The sequence below is a fragment of the Lepisma saccharinum genome, chromosome 17, assembly GCF_977018435.1.
Source record: "Lepisma saccharinum chromosome 17, izLepSacc3.1, whole genome shotgun sequence".
Taxonomy (NCBI): Eukaryota; Metazoa; Arthropoda; class Insecta; order Zygentoma; family Lepismatidae; genus Lepisma; species Lepisma saccharinum.
This window is the reverse complement of record NC_139245.1, coordinates 39,801,517-39,826,400: the sequence shown is the minus strand read 5'-3', so window position 1 is coordinate 39,826,400 and position 24,884 is coordinate 39,801,517. Positions and strand designations below refer to the sequence as shown.

General features: G+C 35.0%; 1 protein-coding gene across 3 annotated transcripts in view; it reads left to right on the top strand.

The window, feature by feature from the left end:
• The window catches only part of PIG-N (Phosphatidylinositol glycan anchor biosynthesis class N), a 107,606-nt gene extending 83,761 nt beyond the window's left edge, over positions 1-23,845 (top strand). Inside the window, exon 15 of one of the 3 annotated variants that reach the window (XM_083139327.1) lies at positions 23,753-23,845. In XM_083139327.1, coding sequence (XP_082995453.1) covers positions 23,753-23,779 — 27 coding nt within the window. In that variant the 3' untranslated portion in view covers positions 23,780-23,845. Of the gene's footprint in view, positions 1-512; positions 2,477-11,835; positions 13,238-23,752 lie in introns of those variants that run through there. The other 2 variants (XM_083139326.1, XM_083139325.1) reach the window with 2 other exon arrangements.
• Positions 23,846-24,884: the final 1,039 nt, after the last annotated feature.

Below are 24,884 nucleotides of genomic sequence, written 5' to 3'. Positions count from 1 at the left end.
ATTGACACAGGAATACCCTCGGCATATTCTTGTAAAAGTCTGGTCACTATAATACATGGCCGTACAAACATTTTACTGTACTGTATAGTGTATTTAAGCCTATGCCCTTTAAATTCACCATAATGAAAGTGCTTTTTTGATATAAACGGAGATTTAATGCACTTTCTACTGTTCTTTTAGGTCATTGCAGTTAATCCAGACTTTTGTTAAACCTGTCAACTTATCCCCCCCCCATTAGTCCGGATTAACGAGGTTTTACTGTATTTTTCAGAGCTGATTTGTATGAACCAGATATCAGTTTCAATGTATTGTACATATTTAACAAAAAAAACTGTGTAATCACTTAGTTTGTGCTAGGTGAAAAATAACTCTTGTGTTGAAAATTTACACTCATTTAAATAACTGCAAAATTGCTTTCTTAAAATATGCATATTAATGTTTACTGTGTTATAACAGATAATTTCTGTAAAGCCTGAAAAAGTGTTGATAGGTGCTTTTGTTCCCTATTTAAGGCACCGACAGGGAGTTTGTTCCTTATTATTCTCATCTTCTGTGATATGATGGGACTCCACTTTTTCTATCTGGTGACAAACAAGGGGAGCTGGTTGGACATTGGGACTTCCATTTCACATTATGTGATTGTACAAACCATTGTCTTGTTTATTGTTGTTATGCACGGAGTTGCGAAGATTATGACAAGTGCTTCTCTCTGGCCTTTGGTGAGGAATTTGGAGAAGAAATTCAAGAAGAAGCCAAAAGTGCTCAAGTACCAGACACTTGAAAGTGGTGATGATGTTCCATGCCAGATAGATCATTCCTGGACTATCTCAAGTAACAGTTTATCACAAAGAAAAAGACATGTGGAGTAGGAATTAATTGGTTCAAGTGTTTGTTTTTCCAGAGTTAAAGTATTTATTGTGCCCTGTACATAATACTGGCAGAAACGAAGAAATATGTCATGGGACTGTGTTGTCTGTTTGGAAGCCAAGGAACAAATACTGCACGAAAATGTTTGAGCGGCAGAGTTGGTAGCTCAGTGGTTGAACATTGACACAAGAATTTCACAAACCAAAGTTGATCCCTGGTGGAGCTATAATTTTCACATAACTTTCTAGTAAGGTGCAATGTGGTCTTTAATTTGAATTGTGGATTTCAAAATTTCTCTTAACACTTTGACATGTGCATCAATTTGATGTTTAACTTGTAGGCAGCGTGTATAGTTCTTGCACACAGCTCTTTTGAAAAGAAATGTGCGTATGTGTTTCTCAGATCTCATGGAAAGGTCGTGCAGTCTTGGTTTCTGAGTTTTATCACAGATAGTGTGGGATTCAGGTTTTAAAATCAACTAAATGGAGGATTGTACAGGCTGTGTGTATAACAGTTTTACACAACATCAAAATAGTTCCAGCCTCCCACAAGACAATACAAAATTTGACTTGTAATTTTATTTGATGACAAATTCATGTGTTATGTAGTAGAAATAGACCTCGCATCAAGATGTGTTGAACCAAGACCTAGCATTCCAATTTATATTCGGGACTTAATTCCACCTTGACCTTCAGCCTCCATATATTGTATTGATATCCTTAAACCAGTAAATCTAAAAATCTGAATATACCAAATGTTCATATTGGCCATACCAAGTAAATGCATGTTCACTCACTTGCCGCAGATGTAAAATTTTTCATCACTTAATATTCCCGTCAAATATCTTCAGCAAAATTCTAAGCACTGTGCTCACTAGCAATAATATCTTTGTTCTAGTCAATAGAAAATAATATTTCTGAAATGTGTGATTTGGCTGCTAGCAGTGGCAACGATCAGGGCAGGGGGCACTTGCCCCCCCCCCCCCCCCCACTTTATGCCACTTTGTCCATCACACTTTGCTTTCCTAATTCTAATCCTTGTCTACCAAGAGAAATCAACTATTCTTGCATCCCAGTTTTGGTACCCCATTGCCGCTACTGGCTGCATGCAAATTTCTCACACGTTATTCCTACATCAAGATCCTTCCTATATTGCAGTTTAACCCCCTCTTTCCAGTTTTCATGCATTTCCCCTCTTTCAATTAGCATTATCCTTAAGGATGCAGTTCTGATCCTATGTGTATACAAATCTCTCTCTTGTTCATATTCATCATGTGCAGTGTTACTGTTTAATACAGCGATACATATTGATGAACATATTAATGTTGCACTGTTACTTTTATGATAGGCCAAGTTGTATTCAGGAACAAATTTAATGTATGTACATATGACAGTATTATCTTGGCTGGTTCTTCACCACATAAAAATAATATTTTGGCTGCATATAGAATCACATTATGAAAGCTTTTTACATTATAAGATTTGATGGAATGGGTTACACAGTTATTAGTATCATTAGAATAAAAGAGACTCAGCTTAATGTTAATACTACAAAAAGAAATAATACCGGGTGTCCCAGAAGTCTTTCCCTGGTTACAAACTTTATTCATATCCGCTATATGCAATGTAGAGATGTGAAAGTGGTGCCAAAATGTTTGAAAACTAACCAAGTTTTTTTGTTCCAGGTTTCAGTAACGTGGCTGTAGTGTAGCAGTGTCAGTGCCCAGGAAACCGGAAATGTTCACAAATCAGGAAAAAGCTCAGTGTGTCCCCTGGTATCTTTAGGCAACAATGCCTGTACAATTTGCACTTTGTATGCACGAAAAAATAAACGTTTGTGTAAGATATCATAAAGATAACTTTTTGGCTGATGTTTTACTGAGGTTGATGATTCAGCCACTTCTCGGTAAGTCAGCAACAGATTCTGTGGTCTTGAACTTGTCATACCACGACTTAATGCTCTCGACATCGGGTGGCATGTTTCCATAAGTTGTTTGAAAGTTCCTCTGCACTGTCATTGGTGACTGGGTCTCGTGACACACTGAGATTTTTCCTGATTTGTGAACATTTCCGGTTTCCTGGGCAGCCATGTTACTGAAACCTGTAACAAAAAAACTTGGTTAGTTTTCCAACATTTTGGCACCACTTTCACATCTCTACATTGCATATAGCGGATATGAATAAAGTTTGTAATCAGGGAAAGACTTCTGGGACACCCAGTACTTTAAGTAGTAAACTAATTGTGATTCACTTCTTTCATAATTGTTTTTTTTTAGTATATCTATAATTGTAACTGATCACGCTGTTCTGTAATTCCAGTTACCTAGTCATTGTTGTTTAGTATTAAAATTGATTTTTTCTTATTTTGATGTTTTCTTCTGCTGACTAAACATATTGTTTTATTGTGTTCCTAATGGTTAATTTCTGTTCCTTGAAAAGATTATTACCTCAGTTTGGTAACATAAGTTTGAATATTTTCTCTATTTCCACAAGTCTTTTCTACAAGAATTATAACAGTTATAAAAGACAAAGTTGAAACTAAATGAATAAAATAATAATTATATTGTACATCCCCAACTGCATAAGTTGAGTACCAAGTTTGAATGCTGATAGTGATGGACTGTGTGGGAGAAATATAAATAATTTTATCTCATGCTACCTGCTAGAGAGAGATACTTTACCTCATATGGTGTAAAATTCAACCAGTTGCTGGTCTGAAAATCCCAAAAAAGTCTTAATAATTTTGTCAAAGTAATTCTAATACATGTTTAGATCTTGGAATGAGAAAATGATAAGTGATATGCATGGTGAATGTATTTGTAAACACTAATTTACTACAACAGTTGCTTCATATGTAAGAAGAAATGCTGTAACCCGAGCCTGCAGTTTCATATTTATATTCTACACCTAGTTGTAGTAAGTCAAAACACTAATTTAGAAATAACAACCTGAAAGAATCAAGGAATTTATTTGAGCAAATTGGGTGGATATGTTATTTACAGAAAAGTAGATACAGGCAATAAACATTTCCAGGATGTCTACCTGTCTGGAAAACCTGGAAATCCTAGAAGAGTCAGGGAGTTTATTTTCCTGGAAATGTCATGGAAATGTAGTAATAATTAGGGCCCGGAATTTTATGTCCTATAAAACTGTAAAATATGTATGTAATTATGTCATAAAAATTGAAAAATATGTCAGAAAAAGGTAGAAATATTCCCAGTAAATCCAAAAATATGCACAACAGTACTTTCGAATTTCTCATAATACGGGATTCAGTACCTTCCAGGGAAGATCGACTAGGGTGGGGTGGAGTATTAAATGAAGCCAGAATTCCGCACAACAATGAGAGAACATTTTCCCTCAATAATGTTTGCATGGCTATTAATTGTCGGCGGGATAAAAAAAGGGGGTATTATTGTTCTATTTTTAGTTGGTAAGAAAAGACTGCATGTGCTTTTAAATTCTTCGTTCGTAATTTCCTTAACCTGGCATCGATAATATGAAATATCAGTTGCGCTAAATATACGAAGAACAATTATAAAATAACAGAGTATACGCAAGGCAATTATGAAATTATACAGAAATATGTCTTATTACGAGAAAATTGAAGACATACAAGGTACAGTCAATATATAACCAAAAAAGTTGTATAAAAAATCGAAAATACGGCCATGTTTGGTGTTTCTTTGTTATTTTGTGGTGGCGTCCTAGAACTATTAACAGATGGGCCTGGCACGTCTGCCTCGTGAACGGGGGGCTGGGAATCAGCACAAAACAAGATGGCAGCACCCTTGCAGGTTTGCACCAACTGGGAGCAGCGAAGTGTCATTAGGTTTCTGTTAGCTGAAGGGTTGAAACCAATCGAAATTCACCGTCGGATGGCACTGCAATATAGTGAAAGCTGTTTGAGTTGAACACAAGTGTACGAGTGGGCAGAGAAATTCAAACAGGGTGTAACAAGTGTTCAAGATTCACCACGTCCAGGACGCTCGGTCTCTGCAGTCACGGAGAACAACATTGTGAGAGTTGACGAGTTGATATGGGAAAACAGGAGTATTACGGTGAGTGAGATTGCATCAAAGATGAACGTTAGTGTCGGATCAGCCCACCATATTGTTCATGACGTACTGATGTTCAAGAAAGTGTGTGCGAGGTGGGTTCCAAAACATTTGACACCAGAAATGAAAGACAGGCGAATGGATGTGTGCAGGGAGCTTTTGCGACAGTACGAGGCTGAAGGGGGCATTCCTTCACCGTATTGTCACGGGAGATGAAAGTTTTGTACATTTTTACGAACCTGAATGAAAGCGGGCTACAATGGAGTGGCGACATTCTTCATCTCGAAGACCCAAGAAGGTGTGAGCTGAAAGAAGTGCTGGTAAGGTCATGTTGACTTTGTTTTGGGATCATATGGGAACAATTCTTGAACATTACATGTCTAGAGGTCAAAATGTAAACAGTGTGACATACGCAAACCTTATGTGTGAAAATTTGAAACCAGCAATTTTGAAGAAGCGACGTGGTCTGGTGTCCAGTGGCATCCTGTTACTGCATGACAACGCGAGACCACACACTGCTAGAGTCACATTAGCTACCATCAATGACCTAAAGTTCATCTGCTTACCCCACCCCCCATATTCCCCGGATCTGGCACCTTCAGATTATCACATTTTTGGCCCACTTAAAGATGCACTTAGTGGCTCAAGGTTCGAGGATGATGAGGAAGTCCAGGCAGCAGTGCATGACTGGTTACACACACGCCCAAAAGAATTCTTTTCACGTGGAATTGGGAGGTTTGTGGAGCGCTGGCGCAGGTGCATTGAAGTTGGGAGGGCTATTGTATGTGTTATATTCCATTCGAATAATAGATTCTGCAAAAAAAAAAAATATTTCCGGTTATTTATTGAATGTACCTTGTATGTTGTAAAAACGTGAAATTGGTAAAATATGTCAAAATATGCTTTATCAAGTTGGTCTATTTCGGCTGATTTTCATCAGATATGTAAAGATCTCACCCCAGTACACGATCCGATGTCAAATGAAAAATATGTTATAACATAAAGTCCCGGGCCCTAGTAATAATGTAGTAAAAATAGATTTTGAACAAAGAAACAAAAATTAAAAGCCCACGTTGTACACCCAATTGTCAACCTCACTTCCACATACACCCTGGACTGCATTTTGCAGACTAACGAGGCTCTGATGGGTGCAAAATAGCCTAAGTGCTGATGCACCCAAAATTGCAAATTCAATCAATCAATCAATAGAAATTTTAAATTTCTGATAACCTTTTTCACCATTGAGACCATGAAGAATGAATGTACAATGTAGACATGTGGAAAATCTGAGTTCCATTGTACTGAATATTACCTGTAGTTCGAGTAGAAATTTTATATTAAATACTGTGGGGAAAAACTCATGTTTTTAACACTGTTTCTTCTAGAATTCTGCTACAAGAAGTAGTTATTGTTATTTTCCACTTTCTTGTTACATTTAAAATATGACATAGGAATGCACCCCTTAGGTTTACTTGCTTCCTTCCCCTAACCAATAGTCAATTATTACTGTTCATTTTCTCTTCACAATATTACAAAACTTGTTTAAGTGGGATTCTTAAGTTTGAGTGTTTAGCTAAAATACAGTAATCTTCTTCCAGACATGTTCACGTACACATATTGTTTTCATGATTTGATCTGAAAAATTTTGGGTGTTTATCTGAAAAACCTGAAAAAGTCTGGGAATTTTGTTTTCAAGAAATTGTGGATTGTTATATCCTTATAATACTGAAAATCCTACAGTGTATATCTGCCAATTGTATTGAAACCTAGATTAAATGAGAAGTGAACTGACCTCCATGGTGGAGTGATTAGCGCAGCATGCTACGAAGCCAAGGGTCCTGGGTTCGAATCTCGGCCTGGGCATGGGTGTTATTTGTGAATGACCTCTCATCAATTTCATCATATCACTCATTCTCATTTTTGCAATTAGCCAAAAGTGGCAGAAAAGTGAAGTAAAATAAACCAAATCAATCAATCAATAGATGAGGGTTGATCTTTTTGGAAGGCATTCATTAAAGGGGTTGTTCAGAGGTCATCATTTCAGCAAAGATGAAGACATGACGCAAGCAGTCCAATTTTGATAAATTTTTCTATGTTACTGGTACCCAAGCATTAGTGAAGCACTGGAATAAATGCATTGGTGTAGAGGACGATTACATTGAGAAATAAATGTATTTTCTTTCTGTCCAGATATGTTCCATTATTTTGAAAACTCAAAAGTCCCACTTTAACTTGAACCCCCCTCATACATGAACACCTTGACACTTGAAAACTCAACCAAATGGTTCTCCAAATATTTGAATGATGATGCCAAAGATGCACAAGTTGAGCTTTGAAGGCAGTGCTGTTTTCTTGGCTCAATTTTTTGGTGACGAAACATGGATTTATTTGTATGATCTTGGCAAAGGAAGTCACATGAGTTATGGCTAGAGCTGAGCTGATACCACCATTTGCCGATACCGATACTATGACCGATACCGATACTTCTATAATTCCAGTATAAAAAACAAAGGCTAGTTACCGAGTCATATTAACTCGGAACATCACTAGGCACGTATTTAGAAATATATAATTTCGGGAGCCAGTCCAATCCAAGTGTCTCAGAAATATAATAATAAAATTGTTTCTATTTAATACGTTAATATAATTATTGTAATAACATGAAAACTAATTAATTAGTACTTAATTTATCTGATGCGTATGGAGTATTGTTATAAGTAACCACAGACTAAGAAATGGAAGAAAGACAACGTTAATACTTATTTCGTTCTTTCAAATCTTGACTAAAAAATATTGTTATTACATAAATAGTAAAAGGACGCTATAAAATTAGAGATAAAATGGCAAATATTCATCATCTAGCTTACGTCTAGTTAAAACTGCTAAAATTTGTGTAAAAACAACAGTCATGGCAAGGAAATTTATGTCAAAAGATGTATAAAAATTGATTATTCATTGAATAACAAAAATAATGATGGTATGTCCATTAGATGAAAAGTAAAGTGCCTGATAAATATTTTATATACATTATTGTAAGTAGTGGTGTACATAAATCTTTAGAGGGGCCTCTTCGATGGTGTCCCCGTCGCCTTGTAATCAATAGATTGCGGGTTTGATACTCAGTGGAGGCACATAGTGGTTCGGCTCCCACTTTAAAATGTAGATCCAGTCCTGATTAGCGTAATTTTCATAGTACTGTTATTCAAAGATGTATGTTCCCAATCTGATCTCGGCAGAAATTATTAATTGATTTGCTTTACTTTACTTCAAATTCATGATAAAAGTTGTGCGAATTAGTCACAAATTTAATATAAATATATTAATAACTTATGTTTTGGAGTATCTATGTTGCTCCTGCGACGTTTCAGGATGCAACTGCTCCCTTCCTCAGGCTGTTCACGTTTAGGTTATATATAATTCATAACCACGTCGACCTCTCCATAGGTACAGGATATGGGATTGGTAAAAGGTGTGTGGTTAAAGAACAATAAAAATCTAAAACCCATTTTGGAATGTTAAAACTTTAAAACTGTGAATAGCCACGGCCCGCGTGTGCTGCAATTGCAATACAATACAAGTATTGGAGTACAGCGTGGTACTATGACGTGCACCTGTAATGGGTTTTAGATTTTTATTGTTTTTTAACCACACACCTTTTACCAATCCCATATCCTGTACCTATGGAGAGGTCGACATGGTTATGAATTATATATAACCTAAACGTGAACAGCCTGAGGAAGGGAGCAGTTGCATCCTGAAACGTCGCAGGAGCAACATAGATACTCGCAAAACGTAAGTTATTAATATATATATATTTATTTTACTTCGCTTTTTGTGCCACTTTTGACTGATTTGAGATGGGGATGAGTGATGATGTGATGAAATTGATGAATGGACACACCCAAGCATCCATGCCCAGGCCGGGATTCAAACACTGCCATCGTAGCACGATGTGCTAACCACTCCACCACGGGAGCTGTCTTTCAGTGGAAATAAATAGCCATATTGGCCGATACCGGCAGTCACAAGTAAGACAGAAGTGAGGAGGATAAGTATATGTTGCTGATTCCCCTTCGTGTTTGAACGTAGATGAAACGAAGCTAATTTCACAGTGACCTTCATCCCTCTTTTCCAAGAACTCCGCAACTACCTGACCCGGCATTAGTGTGGCGGGGGGTTAAAAACATCCACCTATCTTACCAGCATGAGCTTCAATCAATAATTGGCAATGAATGGTTTATTTCCCACAGCGTTAACTAAGCAGTTACATGCCTTCATAGTCACGTGTGGGTTCAGCTTTCACTTACCCATCGCTTTGCTCTTGCCATCTCTTCCCAGGAAGGTGGGATTTTATCCAGTGTTTCTAGGAAAATCTATGGAACTTCCTGTACTGGTCTCCCAATCTGTCGCAAGGAAGGGTGAACGAACTTTTGAATAGGACAAATGTTGAGACGAGCTTTTGCCTTTGCTCGCTCTTCTAGCCACTGAAAATCTTTGGTATAGGTAAGAGAAAATCAACCGATACCGCCAGTATCAGCAGCCCTAATTATGGCATAGTAGTTCATTTCACCCCAAGAAATTCAAGGTTCAAAGTTAGCTAACAGTGTTCTTGAGACCACCTTCTAGGACAGGGATGGTGTATTGTTAGAAACTACGTCAAGAAGGGTGCATGCATGGGAATATCACATCTGGCCACAGCTCAGAATGACTATCACAATGCAGAAATTGACTAATCTGAGATTTGACATTGTGGATTGCCATGTTTATTCACCTGAACTGACCCTCTGTGATTATTACATATTCCTAAATTTGAAAACAAACATTTGAAGGGGTAGTGCCTTAGCAGCATTTCTGATGCCAAAGCAGATGTAGATGCCTGTTGCACATATTTACAAGGATTACAAAAGTTGTAGCATGGGTCTTAGTAGTGTGTTGATCTTCAGAGGAATTATGTTGAATAACAATGTTGCAACCATTGCCATATGGTAATATCTGCCTCCTCCTTCGAGGAAATGCTAAAAACCTATCAGTCACCCCTGGCCCTACATTACTGTTTCTCCAATGCTGGGTATCGGGCCCTGGCATCAATTACAAGGCTCATTCAATATATAACCGGAATTATGTTGTAACAAATATTTATTACAAGCACCAAAAGATGCAGTACTATGTTTTAACATAGCCCCCCCCCCACCCCCTAGTTCAATGCACCTATGCCAGCGCTTGAAAAGGGCACTGATTCCACAGGAAAACTATTCTTTTGGACGTGTGCGTAATCACTCATGCACCGCTGACTGGACTTCGTTGTCATTCTGGAACCTCGATCCACTTAGTGCATCTTTCAGTGGGCCAATGGATTCCGGTTTCGATACCCGGTGGAGGCACATAGTGGTTCGGATCCCACTTTAAACTGTAGGTCCAGTCCCAATTAGCCTTTCCGTGCTTAAAGTGAACCTAAAACAACTATTCAATGGGCCAAAGGTGTGGAAATCGGAAGGTGCGAGATCAGGTTAATATGCTGGGTGGGGTAAGCATTCAAACTTTAGGTCCTCGATGGTAGACAATGTGACATTGGCAGTGTGTGGTCTCGCATTGTCATGGAGCGAAAGCACACCAGTGGACATCAGACCATGTCGACTCTGCAGAATGGCTGGTTAAAGTTTTTCGTGTAAAAAGTTGGAGTAGGTTGTACTGTTTGTTTACATTATGACCTTTGGGCATGTAATGTTCAAGAATTGGCCCCTTGTGGTACCACAAGAATTGACCCCTTGTGGTACTCCGTTGAGCACGCACCTTCTTTGGTTAGGGAGACAAAAGAATGTTGCCATTCCATTGTTGTCTTCTCAGCCCACTTGTACACTTGTGATCAACTCTACGGTTGTCACCATACTGAACTGTCATGTAGCGATGAATCGGTTTCACGCTTTCACTCAACAAAAATCTCACGACACTTCGCTGCTCGAACTTGGAGTACTCCTGTAAGGGTGCCGCCATCTTGTGTAACTGTTTCCCAACATCTCATGTGCGAGGCAGGCGTGCCAGCCCCAGCTATGAATTGCTTACAGATGCCTTCATAAAATAACAAATATGTAACAGATACGGTTGTATTTTAGATATTTTATACTTCGTTTCTGGTTATTTATTGAATGCACTTTGTATATCGGATCACAAGAGGTTTGCTTGAAATTTATCATTTAAGTTTTCACAGCAATTTTCATTAATACATATTTTGTAGTGAAATTTCTGATTAATTGGAAATTTTTCTATGTTCAAAATGCAACATGCCAATGAAAATCAGCACTCAATGATTTTGGCCTGAGGAAACTACAAGATTTCAATAGATCCAGTGGTTCACAATTAATTTTAATCTTAATTTTTATATTTGTCAACAAGCCTCGACATAATCGAACCATTATTATTTATGATTATACAGTGACTTATATATTCATATTAAATTTCAAAAGTACATATTAATACATAAAGTTTAAAAAATCAGAAGTATGTTCACAAGTAAAATTTCTGGTATCAGGATATCGACACTTAAAACAAGAATTTACCAAACCTAAGTTTTAATTTTGTGTCTTGCGTTTTGCTATAGAGATCCATCTAGTGATTTATCCACGCATCCCGTTAACATTTTTTCACAAAGGCCCAATTTATGGACATTTTGGACACCCCTGTATACATCCATCCATGTTGTCATGTTTAACCTGGCGACACTGCAACACAAAATATGCTTTTTTGATATTACTAATTGCTTATTCTAGTAAATCCATAGAATTTTACTAGATATTGCTTGTAGAAGACTAGTAACCACACCAGAACCATTGCTAGCTGCATGTGTGAAATTTGCTTTTAAGAACATTCTTCTTGTAGTTAGTTCAGTGTATGTACATGCATTTCTTTTCTTCAAGGCGCCAGCGAAAAGTGTACTCTTGCTGGTACTGATCTTCTGTGATGCAATAGGACTCCACTTCTTTTATCAAGTGACCAACAAAGGAAGCTGGTTGGAGATAGGCACTTCGATTTCTCATTATGTAATCTTGCAATCAACAGTGTTATTCATGCCTTTGCTTTATTTATTATCACTTTTCTACTCTGGTTGGGTGGTTGAAAAGCTTTGGTTACTGAGAACAGTAACTTGTGGTTGCCTTAACCATGGCTGTGGTGTACATGTTTTTATGAAGTTTGTGCAAACTTTTCAGAGATCAAAATGAACATAACATTTTTATACAAGTTCTTTTGTAATGAGTAAATTCGAAAGAGAAACGACTTCTAAGGTTTGATTCGTTATATTTTCAAAGCAATGTTAAATTTGTCATAAATTTTTTACCCCTCCTCCCCAACCCAAATCACATTGTACCTAATACTGACTCCATTACAAAATTTAGAAGTGATCTAAAACAATAAATACTTATTGAAGCTCTCCTAGTGGCAGATACTGAAGATATTCTCATGGGCTGATATTCCGAGAGAATTTCTTCAATAACAAATTTATTATATCACAAGCAGCAAATAAAACACATTTTCACTTTCGCCATGTCTTGGATGAATATTCTTAAACAGGGGAAGTTAATGTTGTAGTTAAGTTGAGCAACTGCCTAGGCCAGGTGTTCCCAAACCCAAACAGTGCCCTTAGTATTTCAAGAGTTTTTCCCTGCACCCAAGTCAAAATGTAGGTCTATGTAGCACTTGCAATGCTCAGTTAGTGTGCTTGCCCTATGTTAAAAAATAAACGTATATTTCAAATTCGGAAACATTTTATGTGTAAAAAGTAGTAAATAAGCATATATTTGGAACAATCACATCAATATCCAATACATATTGGAATATATCGTGGCATCAGCCAGGCTGCTGCATGCACATTTTGGGAACCACTGGCTATGTTGGGTGCCATCTGTAGAAATTTCGCAAGACAATGTTTTTTCTTTATTTATATTGAAGGTAGACATGGAAGGGATGGGTTGGTTTTCTAGCGTTTTGCACTTGAGATTTGGGTTTCCGAGGTTTTGTGTTTTGGTGTTCTGGAATTTCGATTATAGAAGTGTTTTGTAATAATTGCATTACATTAGTTTAGATTATTACTTATATAATTATTAAAATGGGAAATCCTTAACCTTATGTGATTTTAGTTAATTAATTATATGTTCGACTAGGATTACATTCAGGCCCGTAGCCAGGCAGGGGCTGGGCTGGGCGGGGCTCACTACCACCAGCCCCCTTGACATTAGGTAAAACTATTTTGTATTCTAATTTCTTTGAGGTGAAGAGTGAAAATATAGACAGCATATATTATTATGTTCACAAGTTCGCGAGGGAGAACATGAACAGCATCTATTACATTTGTTCATCTTGTTTGTGAGGTGAGCAGAAATCTAAGTACCGGCAAGTGTTTAGAAGATTTTCTAGACTTTAGAAAGTTTTTTCATAGGGAAGCTTCCTTATCTGTAACCTGTTGCAGCCTCTCGTTTGAAAATATCTGTGACTTTTAATGTCATCATCCACATTTCTTCCACAGCTGCATCAAATGACAACAGATCCAAAGTTTTGGGAACGAAAGGGAGTTTTATTGCTTCGGCCAGGGTACGGTAGACACTACGATTGAAGTGAATATTGTACATTTTTACTTGTATGATATAAATACCTGTATAATCGAAAATACGTAGTATGGAGTGTGTATTAAGGGATGGTGTCAGTAGCAGTCAATTAACACTTTAATAGATGCTTTAGAAGATATAGAAGAAACTGTAGTATTTGCATGACATTTCTAAATTTTATGTTTTATAGTAATATAATGACCTCCCACCCCCACACACAATTTACCTTCATTTAATACTTTTAAACTTTTGAAACATGGACTTTGTTTACAAAGCTCCCCCTGATAACCCATGATCTCCCCCCAGAGATCAATTCTAGCTTCGGGCCTGATTACATTCCCTACTATTAGTACTGTAACTTCCACTGGAGTAATTGTTGTGAACTTAAAACTCCGAACTCTCAGTGAGCTCCCAAATACTCCCTCTGTCCCATAATTATTGTCCGGTACATTTTTGTTTGTTGTGTCATAATAATTGTCCGATATTCAAACTGTGACATTGGTGTATACAGAAGAAGAACATGAAACACGGGAATGAGTCATACAACTTTATCACTCATGGATCAGTACAAATTGTGCTTTCCATCTGCCTCTTCGTCTGTCATTCCTGTACTACCATTTTGGCATACCAGACTATAATTATGGGACAGAGGGAGTAGATGATAACAGTGGGCACTGAAATTAATTTGAACAGTAGAAATAAGTTTCACATAAAAAGTAAAACACCTCTTTAGAGTAATTATGTATAAATCACTGTGGTTTTTATTCCCTGAAACTTGAAAGTCTGTAACAGGTTAAACTACACACATTCACATTAAACAACAAGGGGAAGTTTTAAGAAGCAAGTGTAGCATATTGAAGAAGTCATTGAGCACTTAAGAGCTGCTTTAGTGGCAGTTCATAGTATGTGGTCAATTTTACATACCCCTTTCTGAATGTTCTGGGTTTATGTCCTGGTCTTTCTGTTGGATGTTTCTTTCTGAGTGACCCTTCGTCAATTACATCTGATCATCACCATCACCATTTAGGTCATGACCTGTTACACATCCCCACTCCATTAGATTTGACGATACTATAGATCGACCACAAGGAAAAAAACCTTGGGACGAGAAGTTCCCGTGCAGCTTTCCCTTCTTCCCTCCACCTCGGGCCATAAGGAAGCATGGTCAACTCTCCCCCTCCCCTACTCGGGGGGGGGGGGATATGGTGCATAGGACTCGCGGGTCTGCGCAGGTTGTTTTGCTCGTGGTTCCACTATAGTGATATGTCCATGAAGACACTAAAGTTTAAATGTGTTTTGTGTCTGCGTGTGATTTAATAACTATTAATAATAAATATATACACTAAGATATTCAAAATTGTTTATAAATAATGGAGGGTTGTTCATAATGTTGATCCATTAAAATAATGATAGCATGTTATGAAATGCATTATTTGCATTATTTTGTTGCATCAGTCGTTCCATTTAGTACATGCCAGAAGAACCCATTTATTTTCCTTTCCTAGCTTACATTGTTCAGGATCATAATAGTAAAAATGTATAAATGTTATATAATCTTGGTGCCTTTCCTCTCCTGATTTTATTCCTACCATTTTTTTTAGCTCTCCTCAATTGCCTTATAATAGAATGTGATTAAAGAGTTATATATACATATATTAGGTTTTGTGAGTCTATTACAAAGAACAAAGAACTGCCATTAGATGAGTGTTGATGTTGCATGACAGTAAAAAAAAATTATTTTTTTCTTTGTTATATATACAATTAGGAAGATTGACCTTCTTCTAGAGTCATATGTATAGATGCATTTGCAGCCTTCTTAAGTGTACTTATGTAATAATAGTATTAGAACTGAAAGGCTTTGCTGGCTTGTGTGTGGCTTGCTTGATAACCAATTTGTTATCTAGTAATAGAAAGTGTCATTTGTGTATGAAATAGGAGGTGAATACCAACTTTTTGCCTTATAGTGAATGTTATGAAGTAATGTTGAATCTGATGAATTTTAATGTTTTTTTTCTTCATTGTTGCAAGGTTTAAAACTGTTGAGACATAATAGCACAAGTAATTTACTTTTTAGTATGAACTGAATGTGAAAGTATTTACACGCAAATAGTTTTTTCTACTGGTACGGTTTTCTAGTATCATCATTCCACTTTGTACAAGAGAAACAAAACTATGCTTTATTGTATAAAATAGCTCCACAAAATGGTAAATTTATGGTTCAAACTTGTTTAAAAGAAGGTGTACTGTTATCTGAAAAAGACTGATCCAAACAATATTTACCATTCTGAACTTCTTGAAATTTTCTCTTCTCATGCATTTCATTTTTATTATCATAGTGATGCATTTTCACAAATCATCATTATGTTTTGTTTTTTTTTACTTTTACATATCAAACCAAAGCAATTTCATATTTCTTCAATACTTACAATCATATTTTCATCATATGACTTTACATTGAATTTGTAGTGTTAATCATGATTCACATTTGTATTAACTGTGAATATGCCAAAGCAAAGTTTGTGGCATTAATATTTTTTTATGTAGGCAAATATCTATATGCAAGTGCCATGTATTTTCACATTTGATAACCTAAAAACATGACAATGATGTGCTCTTAAAAGTGGATCAAATGAGTTAAAATAAAAGTTCCTTATGTATAGACTAGGGATAGAACAAATTAATTGCTAGATAGCAGTCTTTGGTAATATCATTTTTAAAATTCTGTTTACAACTACAGTTACTTTAACAAATAAAGTTAACATTAATTTTCATTAAATTGTAATAAACCCTACCTCACAGTTTAAATATAAAAAGAATATAGAAGTGAGAGAGAAATATATATTTATATATCAAACCAAAATTTTATTCATTACTGTTGAAACATACGAGAGAAGTAACTCTAAAAGTGACTGAGTTATAGTTATTGTACTTGATTGTAACTGGGTGACATCATTGTTAGACGGTAATTTGTAGCTGATATGAGATATCGGTGTATCTATAAAGTTGTCCATAATATATGTATGCATTATTTCTGTTACAGTCTGTAATGTTATTCCATGGTTCTGTCATTTAGTTACCGTTAAAGCAAAATTCATATACACAGATTCCTTAATGCATATCAAAATGTATTATTTTTCTAAGGTCACAACCGTCTGAGCAATGGTTTGAAATATTGATTTAGAATTTGAATGAAGCATTCCAGTGCTGCACAAATTCATTATCACTTCTTATTGCACCATTATTATTTATTCTAGTTTATGGTTGTTATTAGTATTTATATGTGATTTTTTTATGTAATGTTTTGGAGAACACACGCTCACTTCATCAGACATTTATTTGTAGTTTGATCAGTGTTAAAGCTGTAACAGTAATCAGTAGTTGCTAAATATTATATCGGTACTTTCTTAGTGTCAGTGAAACTTTTCTAGTCCCTTATTTGTCAGTTACACTTGAATTCAGGACCTTATGTTCTTAGTTTGTTGAATAGACATTAAATCAGATTTTCTCAATGATAATTGGAATTTAGAAAATGTACTGTTATCTAAAACTGATAAAGTACTTGCATAAAAGTTCTATTTTCAAGAACTTAAAAAGCCTCATTTCCAAAAATTCAGTTTTATATTGCTTCGTTTTTTTACATATATATGTGTGTAAGTACTCACTGTTTAAAATCATCATGAAGCAACAGTAGATCCACAAACTTGTATGTAAGTCATTCAAGATTTTTCATTAAATTTGAAATGAAAAGATGTTTTAATTAATAATTTTATGTGCAGACTTGCTTTTTATGAATATTTATCTTTAGATTATTTTAATCTGTTTAATGTTTGCATTGTATCTTCTGAAAAGGATGTAATATTCCCACAATATTTTGAATTGTTGGAATTTTATTTTATCAGTCCAAGTTCTTTATCAATAATACCTAGCATTATGCTAGCAAAAGCTCTACAATTGTGGTCATTCAATAAGTAATATAATAAAATATGCATAAATGTGCAACTCTGTACAGTCTAGATTTTGTAGGATCTCTTCATATGTATTATGAACTTTCCATTGTCAAGAATGACATATGAAGGCTACAAAGTATACTAATTAAATGCTTTTGTTTCATGTATTAAAGTATTACGTAATGTTAAATGAATGCAAGATCATACTCAAAGGTAAAGTTTCATTGAACATTTGCATGAAGTGCCTTAAAAGTAAAAGTCTTACTGTAAAATAAAACTGTTCTAGTCAGATGTGCATTGTAAATCATGACATGTTCTACATTGTAAGATTATTTAGCTACAACTAAATTTATTTTTGGAAGTAGTGGTAGCACAATGGAACCACATTTTAGTAGTGAAATGGTGAGGCTTGCGTGTGGAAATATTGTGACTGAACCAACCATAACATATCGTCAGAAGAGAAGTGGCAATATCTATTATAATGAACGCTGGTGAGACAGGTGGTTTGCGGGAATGTAACGGAAAGACTAGATATGGCATGTGTAAAGGTAAAGCTAAACTCTGCACATTGTATCATGCAACGAAGTTACATAGGAATGTAGATAGATCCTTTATCTTGGCTATACTGCAGATGATGTGATAGACATCATGAGCTTCAGAGCAACTTTATGCAGGAACATTAAATAAAGTGCATGGACCACATTATTAATTTAGACATGAGATCCAGTACAGTTGTTGCGTTTGCATATGTTATGTATCTTCATAGCACTGAACAATATGAATTTCTAAACTAAAAAGATAAACCTAGTACAAATATTCAATTTAATTAAGGATATTAAATAATCATGTGGATATCTAGTTTCCCATTTTATAAACTCATTTTATTTTCCCAGCACATGATCCCTTGTCCATAAACTTTTTTCTTACTCATTCTCTCGTGTCGTAGTCCTACTGCACGGTGGCTGGTGGCTCTGAATTTAAATGAAGGGCTAGTAGAAAAAAATGTAAAACATTCTTATCCCCTTCGTCTTTCTAATGAGAAAATGGAGTTTCTCACAAAACACACACTAAATCATCAATGGGATTCATATTTCTCTGAAAACTGCGTGAAAGGAAACAACACTGGTAAAAATACGCACTTAGTTCAACTCCTTGAAGGCCAAGTGCAGTAGATTCCTTTGCCTCCTAACTCTTCAGTCGCTGAAGGGCTAAATCACACAGGCAAAGCAGTGGTGTCATGGCAACCAATGTAACTCGGGTACCTTGGTGTGCATGGATATTGCTTTCACAGCTAGAGCTCTGCACTCGAGGGTGGATTGGTTTTGGCAGATGCTATCGAGAGCACGTGCCACATAACAGACTATAATGCACAAATACATTTCTATTAATACTAATATACATGATAAGGATAATTTCGTAAAAACGAAAGCATGTGGTGAAGCCTACTTCAACTGAATAGCTGTCTCTTTTATTATACTTCAACTGATAAATTCGAATTTTTTAAGTTCGTTACAGAAGTCTAAAACCAGTAAGTTTGCTAATCAAATATTGATTCTTTATTCATTCAAATGTACCCACCCCTAGATCAAGTGCATCTGTGTATTCCAAAGTTTCAAGCTGACAGAATATCATTCAGCTTCAGGTGTTTTTGATCACTGCTACTCATTTATTTAGATGACGTAAATCATTGTTTGCCATGCACTCTAAAACTAGTTCATATCACCATACATGTTTCTATAGTCCTTCCTATATATCCTTGCAAACTGTTATGCCATTTCTGCTCTGAAGATGCTCTGTGACTAGCACAATTCTTAGACAAAGTTTGTTTGTCAATATGAAAGTGTACCTCACTATTTCTACATGAAACTGTTTTGACTTTTACCTTGAAATTTGTATTCTATCATTTGAAATATGCAAGTGCAATTAATTTGTTGATCATTCTTTTTACTTTGATGATGTTATTTTCAAAATCAAAAAGCAGAATATCATTTTTCAAAATAATTTCTGTTAAAATTAATCATTCTTTCAGTTTTTACAGAATATATAAAGGTTGTTAAATATTATGTATATTTGTATAAGATTAAGTGCTTTATCGAATATCCTGTTTCATGAACTTTTAGACATAACGTAATTCTTAGAAAGGAGATACAACAAATATATATTCCTTATAGTATTTTGATATTAGTTCCTATGAGGTAGCTAATATAGACAATAGCAATTACAAATCTTTTCTAGTCATGACATAAAATAATAACACAAAAAGTATAATTTAGATTAAGCATTTTGTATGTACAAAGAAAAATGACTGAATCAATCATTCCTAAAGTTGTAGATCTTGGTCACGATAGTGTTTTTCAGGCATTTTTGTGTTTGTTTAAAAATGAACAAACAGTGAAAACTTGTAATGGGTTGTGAGTATAAAGTACAAACCATAAAGATAATTGTGAATGCTAATATTGATTTCAAGAATAAGTCATTTTTTTCTATGTGCGTTTAGAGATTGTTATAGTCAAAGTTGAAGAATACTTAATAGTGAGTTTACGTAAGGTATCAGTACCTTTAGGAATGTCTAAAATACTACATTTCTATATTGCATTTCATGAACAGACATACGTTTTGTGGAATAGATATTATGCTATAAATGATATGTTTTTGCATCAGTGCAAAGATGCTATGAAATTAGCTTAGGCATGTATTAGCCTGCATATGTATGAGTTTCAATCAAATTCAGGATAAGAATGTCTGGGATAATGTAGGGACTGGATATATTGTTTCATGTGTTTAATCAAAACATGTTTTATCCCCTCTGAGATTATCCATTATAATTTTAAGAGTTGGCATATTTGAATACAGAAGGAAATAGAAGTATAACATAGCTTTCATGTTATACTGAATCAACCTTTTTAAAGAAAAAGTTCAGAATGCTCGTAATATTCTTCATTAAAGTGTGTGGGAAATGTAATTTCACATTTGTTCAATTGCCTTCTTGCTGTGCCTTTAGTTGCCTGTCAGTTAAATACTTTGCATGTGACAGTAGTCACTTCTGTAAGAAACAATAATATCACCTTCAAGTAATAATGAAAATAAATAAATAATAGTAACTAATGCATTTGAATTGATCTTTTGTTTTACAGTTCATTTAGCATCATATTTAATAGAGATATGCAAATATGAAATGTAAAACTGACTTTTTCTTTACGCAAAAAATATCTGTAAACAAAAAATCATACATTTACTGTTTCCCCAAAAGCATTTATGACATTCATTAAAGCTGCTTGTACGGACAAAAAGTTCATGACATATTTGTCAGCATTTTAACAAAAAAGGATTTTATATTCTATTGAATACTATGTGCCTTAGACTGTAGATGTTCATTCCATTTTCTCAGTGTATCGACATACAACCTTTGTTTAAAGACAACTTTCTGTATTATATTAATGAGACTGAATATGCATGACGAAACAAGGACTAAGTTGCAACCACCTTTTTATTACAATGTTTTAAGAAATAAGTATTTTATCTTTATGAATACATCACTGTAAATGCTGTTTTACAGCATGACATTTTCATAATTCCGTTAGATTTACACTTTTAATTGCATTTATGCTCAGTATACTAAAAGTTCCAAAGTCAAGATTGACTGTTTTGTTGCATTTAAAACTATGTATCACACTTTAGTGTTATGTTTAATATGTTTGTTGTGTGTTTATACATATATTAGTTTGTGATTTTTCTATTTAGAAGTAAGCAATTGTTTTAAAAATATCTTAAAGTAAAAATTAATCTTGATAAATTACCACAGTGCATTAACATTTTGTGTCATTTTTTTGCCGGTCAAGAGTAAAGATTCACATATATATGCAATGTTACGAGGCATGTAATAACTTTTCCTTCCCTCTTCTTTTTTTTATTCTTCCTCCAGTAACAATTTTCTTTTCTCATTTTCACATTTGGAGCCTCCCGAATGTCACCTTGTAATCAAGGAGTCACAGGTTTGATACCAGGTGGAGGCGCATTGCACAGTCGTTCAGATCCCACTGTATGTTCAGTCCCGATTAGCCTAAAGTGCATAAAACAACATTTAAAAAAATTCTAATTCATTTTTACATTTTTAGGATATGCCTTGTTTATTGAAGATATTTTTTACTCCTATTTGAATCCCCTTGGAAATCAAATTCCTGTGATTGTAGAAAATGAAAAATCATGCATATACGTAGAGAAGGAAGTTATTATACTGTTAGCATTTCCAATAAGAGAGAGATTTAACTGGATGAGAAAATCAATTTAATTAAATTATATATTCTCTCTGTCTTTGTGAATTAATGTTTTATATTGTTAAAAACATAATGGAGAGAAATTGCTTTAAGTTAAATCTTTTAATAGTGGCAGGTAGGAATTATATGCAATACCCTAACAGAAATTTTATAATTCATGTTATTTCTTAGAGTATTTTCTAGAAAATAGGAAGTAAGAATAAATTGTGTGAAGTCGTCACCAACATTCTGACTGGTAAACACAACCACTCTTGCAAAGGAAAAGTGATGCGATCTCATGACAAAAATACTTGCATGTAATGGTAGCAACCATAATTATAAGAGATGATGTGTGATCATATTGAAGTTTTGACTTTTTCCCTACACAAACAAAGTCTTCAACCTGTCCTCTTTCTGTTCAGGTTTTTTCTACAACTTCGAAAGTTTGATATTTGCAAGAGAACAACTAACATGATACTCCATAACCGTAATAGTAATTTATCTCTCCTTCATAGAGCCATCCAGCACACAGACCTCTCTTTCTCAATCTCACCATGGGGAAATGTCGATGGGGAGGAGCAGTTCAAGGTCCTTGCATCTGGCTGGACATGGAAACTGTTCCTCATCCCCTTAAGATAGGAGGAGAAAGATTCTGTGACCTAAACAACAACGTTACATACATAGCATAAAACAAAAAAGGATGGCAATATCCAAAGTTTCCTGCCACTCTTTAAAATAATTTGTGATTAAAAGAAAACTGCAAATTTTGTCAAGTCACATTTCCATTCTGTGAATTTCATTGAAGATGATTTTTAGATATTTGTGATATTGTTTTCTTTTTATCTAGACTTATTACTGGTCATGTTTATTGTTAATAGCATCTTAATCATTCTTCAGTGTCCATGTGTACCAAGTTTTGATGGATCCACCAGCCATGAAGCAGAATTGATAACATAGTGATATAGGACATCAAAGGAAGGTGGTTTGTGTATATTAGGTCAAGGGTTGGTGACGAATGTTGGTAACACATATTTTACTGTGGGCCTCTTTTGATTTAAACAGTAAATTTCAAGCTCTTTATTAAGGTAAATATGCTTTGTATTCTTTTATTATAAGATGTGTAGTGCAATAAGTACAAGTAAAAAGAGTGTAGCACCATATTATTATCTAACAATATAAATATGAATACTTTTTTTGCTGTGTCTTAAACATTTATTGATTTACATATGTGTATAATTAAGAGTATTGTATTGACCCGTTTCTAGTAGTTTTTTCTTCTTTATTAAATATCTTATGAAATTGTTTGGTGATGGATAATTGATTTATTGTGCTTTATTGACTGTTGTTTTCTTCAATTGTTTTCACTGATAAAAATTATTGAAGTGGAGAGCACATGTATAACATAAAACTAATAAAGATTATGTTTTATGAATCACTGAAATTTGTTGATTATTGTTCTCTTTCCTGAATCAAATCATTTTTAATTTTTAATTAACAGGAGGTGGATTCATCAGAAAGTAATTTTTTTAAAAAAAACTTCCATGTATTTGATAATTAGATTAAAATTATAAATTCAGTTAATATGCTTTGTTTTACAATAAGGTTGTGTGCAATCATGGACGTCCAGAAGGGGGGGCGTGCCCCCCTCCCTGGAAAACGAAAGTCAACCAAAAATTACATATTTCACACATATAATTTAATTTCAGCCACAATAATGTGTTAATTATTGTACGAACATGATAAATTCAAATTTAAGCAATGTTTTTTTGAGGGATGAACACTATTATTGGGGAAAATATACCATGTTGGTCCCCCCCTGGAAAAAAAATATCTTCCTTGCCCCTCTTTGGAAAAAAATCCTGCGGACGTCCCATGTGTGCAATGTAGTTGCTTGTCAACTCATAATGAGTACTTGCTGTTGAATTGCTTACAGTATGATTTTCAACAGTATGTGCATTTGTAGATTTCACATTGTTTTAAAGTTTGTGTTATAATTGTCATATACTTAATATCCAATATTAACATTACTTACAGAATTTCCATGAACTATGCCAGAAATAAAGTAAATTATTTTCTTGAATACTGAATATGGGGAAATGGACTGAAATTAGTTGAAGACTTCTGAAGGTAAGATAAGTCAACTTTTTCTTTGAGATATTTTTGTCGGTTGAGTAGTCGTAACATTTTTACAGGTGCAAAGGATTTCTAGTTGCATTCATTAGATGGTTTTGATATATTTACAATACACCATATGTAAAAGAGTTTACATTCTGATATGAGTAATGCTCGAAGTGGAAATTCCTAGTTGGAAGATGCTTGATCGGATTTATGGATAAGAGGGTGGATGTTTGTATGGATCACCTTGGTGATAATGCAATAGGCAGGGGATGCTTATGCAAATTATAATAGCTGAGGAGATACTTAATGAATCTTCTGTCACTCCTAACCCCCACTTCGAGCACTGGATGTGAGTAAATGACGAGAACGTACCATTGGGGTCGCAGGCAAAGTGATTTCTGGACCGTTGAATGTCAAATTACATCTTTTTAAACATTGTGAGGCAGCTATAATGGATAATTTTTATGTAGTTCTTACTGCTTATTCACATTCATTTATAAACAATTCACTGAACACTGTGGCAGAGTAGTTGGCACATTGAGCTACGACGTCAGGAATCCCAAGTTCAAATCTCAGCCTGGGCTTGGATATTCTTTGCAAGTGTCCCTTCATCAACTTCATCATGTCAGCACGCATCTTGGCAATTAGCTAATGGTGGCAAAAAAGTGTGTGTTTTGCAACACACCATGAAGGTGTATAGAGGGTGTAGATTTAGGACCCCAGTCTTTCTTGATCATGGCCGGATTAAGGTGGGTGCTATTGATGCTGCAGCATTAGGCCCATTCCTGAAATAAGCCCAGATAACAATTACAGACGAGAATTTTCCGAAAGCTGAACATTTTTCTTTTGCTACATTAACCTGAAAATAAATCTTAGAATGAAATTTGGAGCCCCCAATTTCGGACGACTAGACACAGCGTTACTTATTATACAATTACTATTATTCTTTGCGCTGTGACGTAACTATATCATCGTGTTTATTGTTCACTGAAGATTTCAAGCATCAGGCCCAATTTAGTCTTAAAGCAAAGCAAAATAAATCAAATCA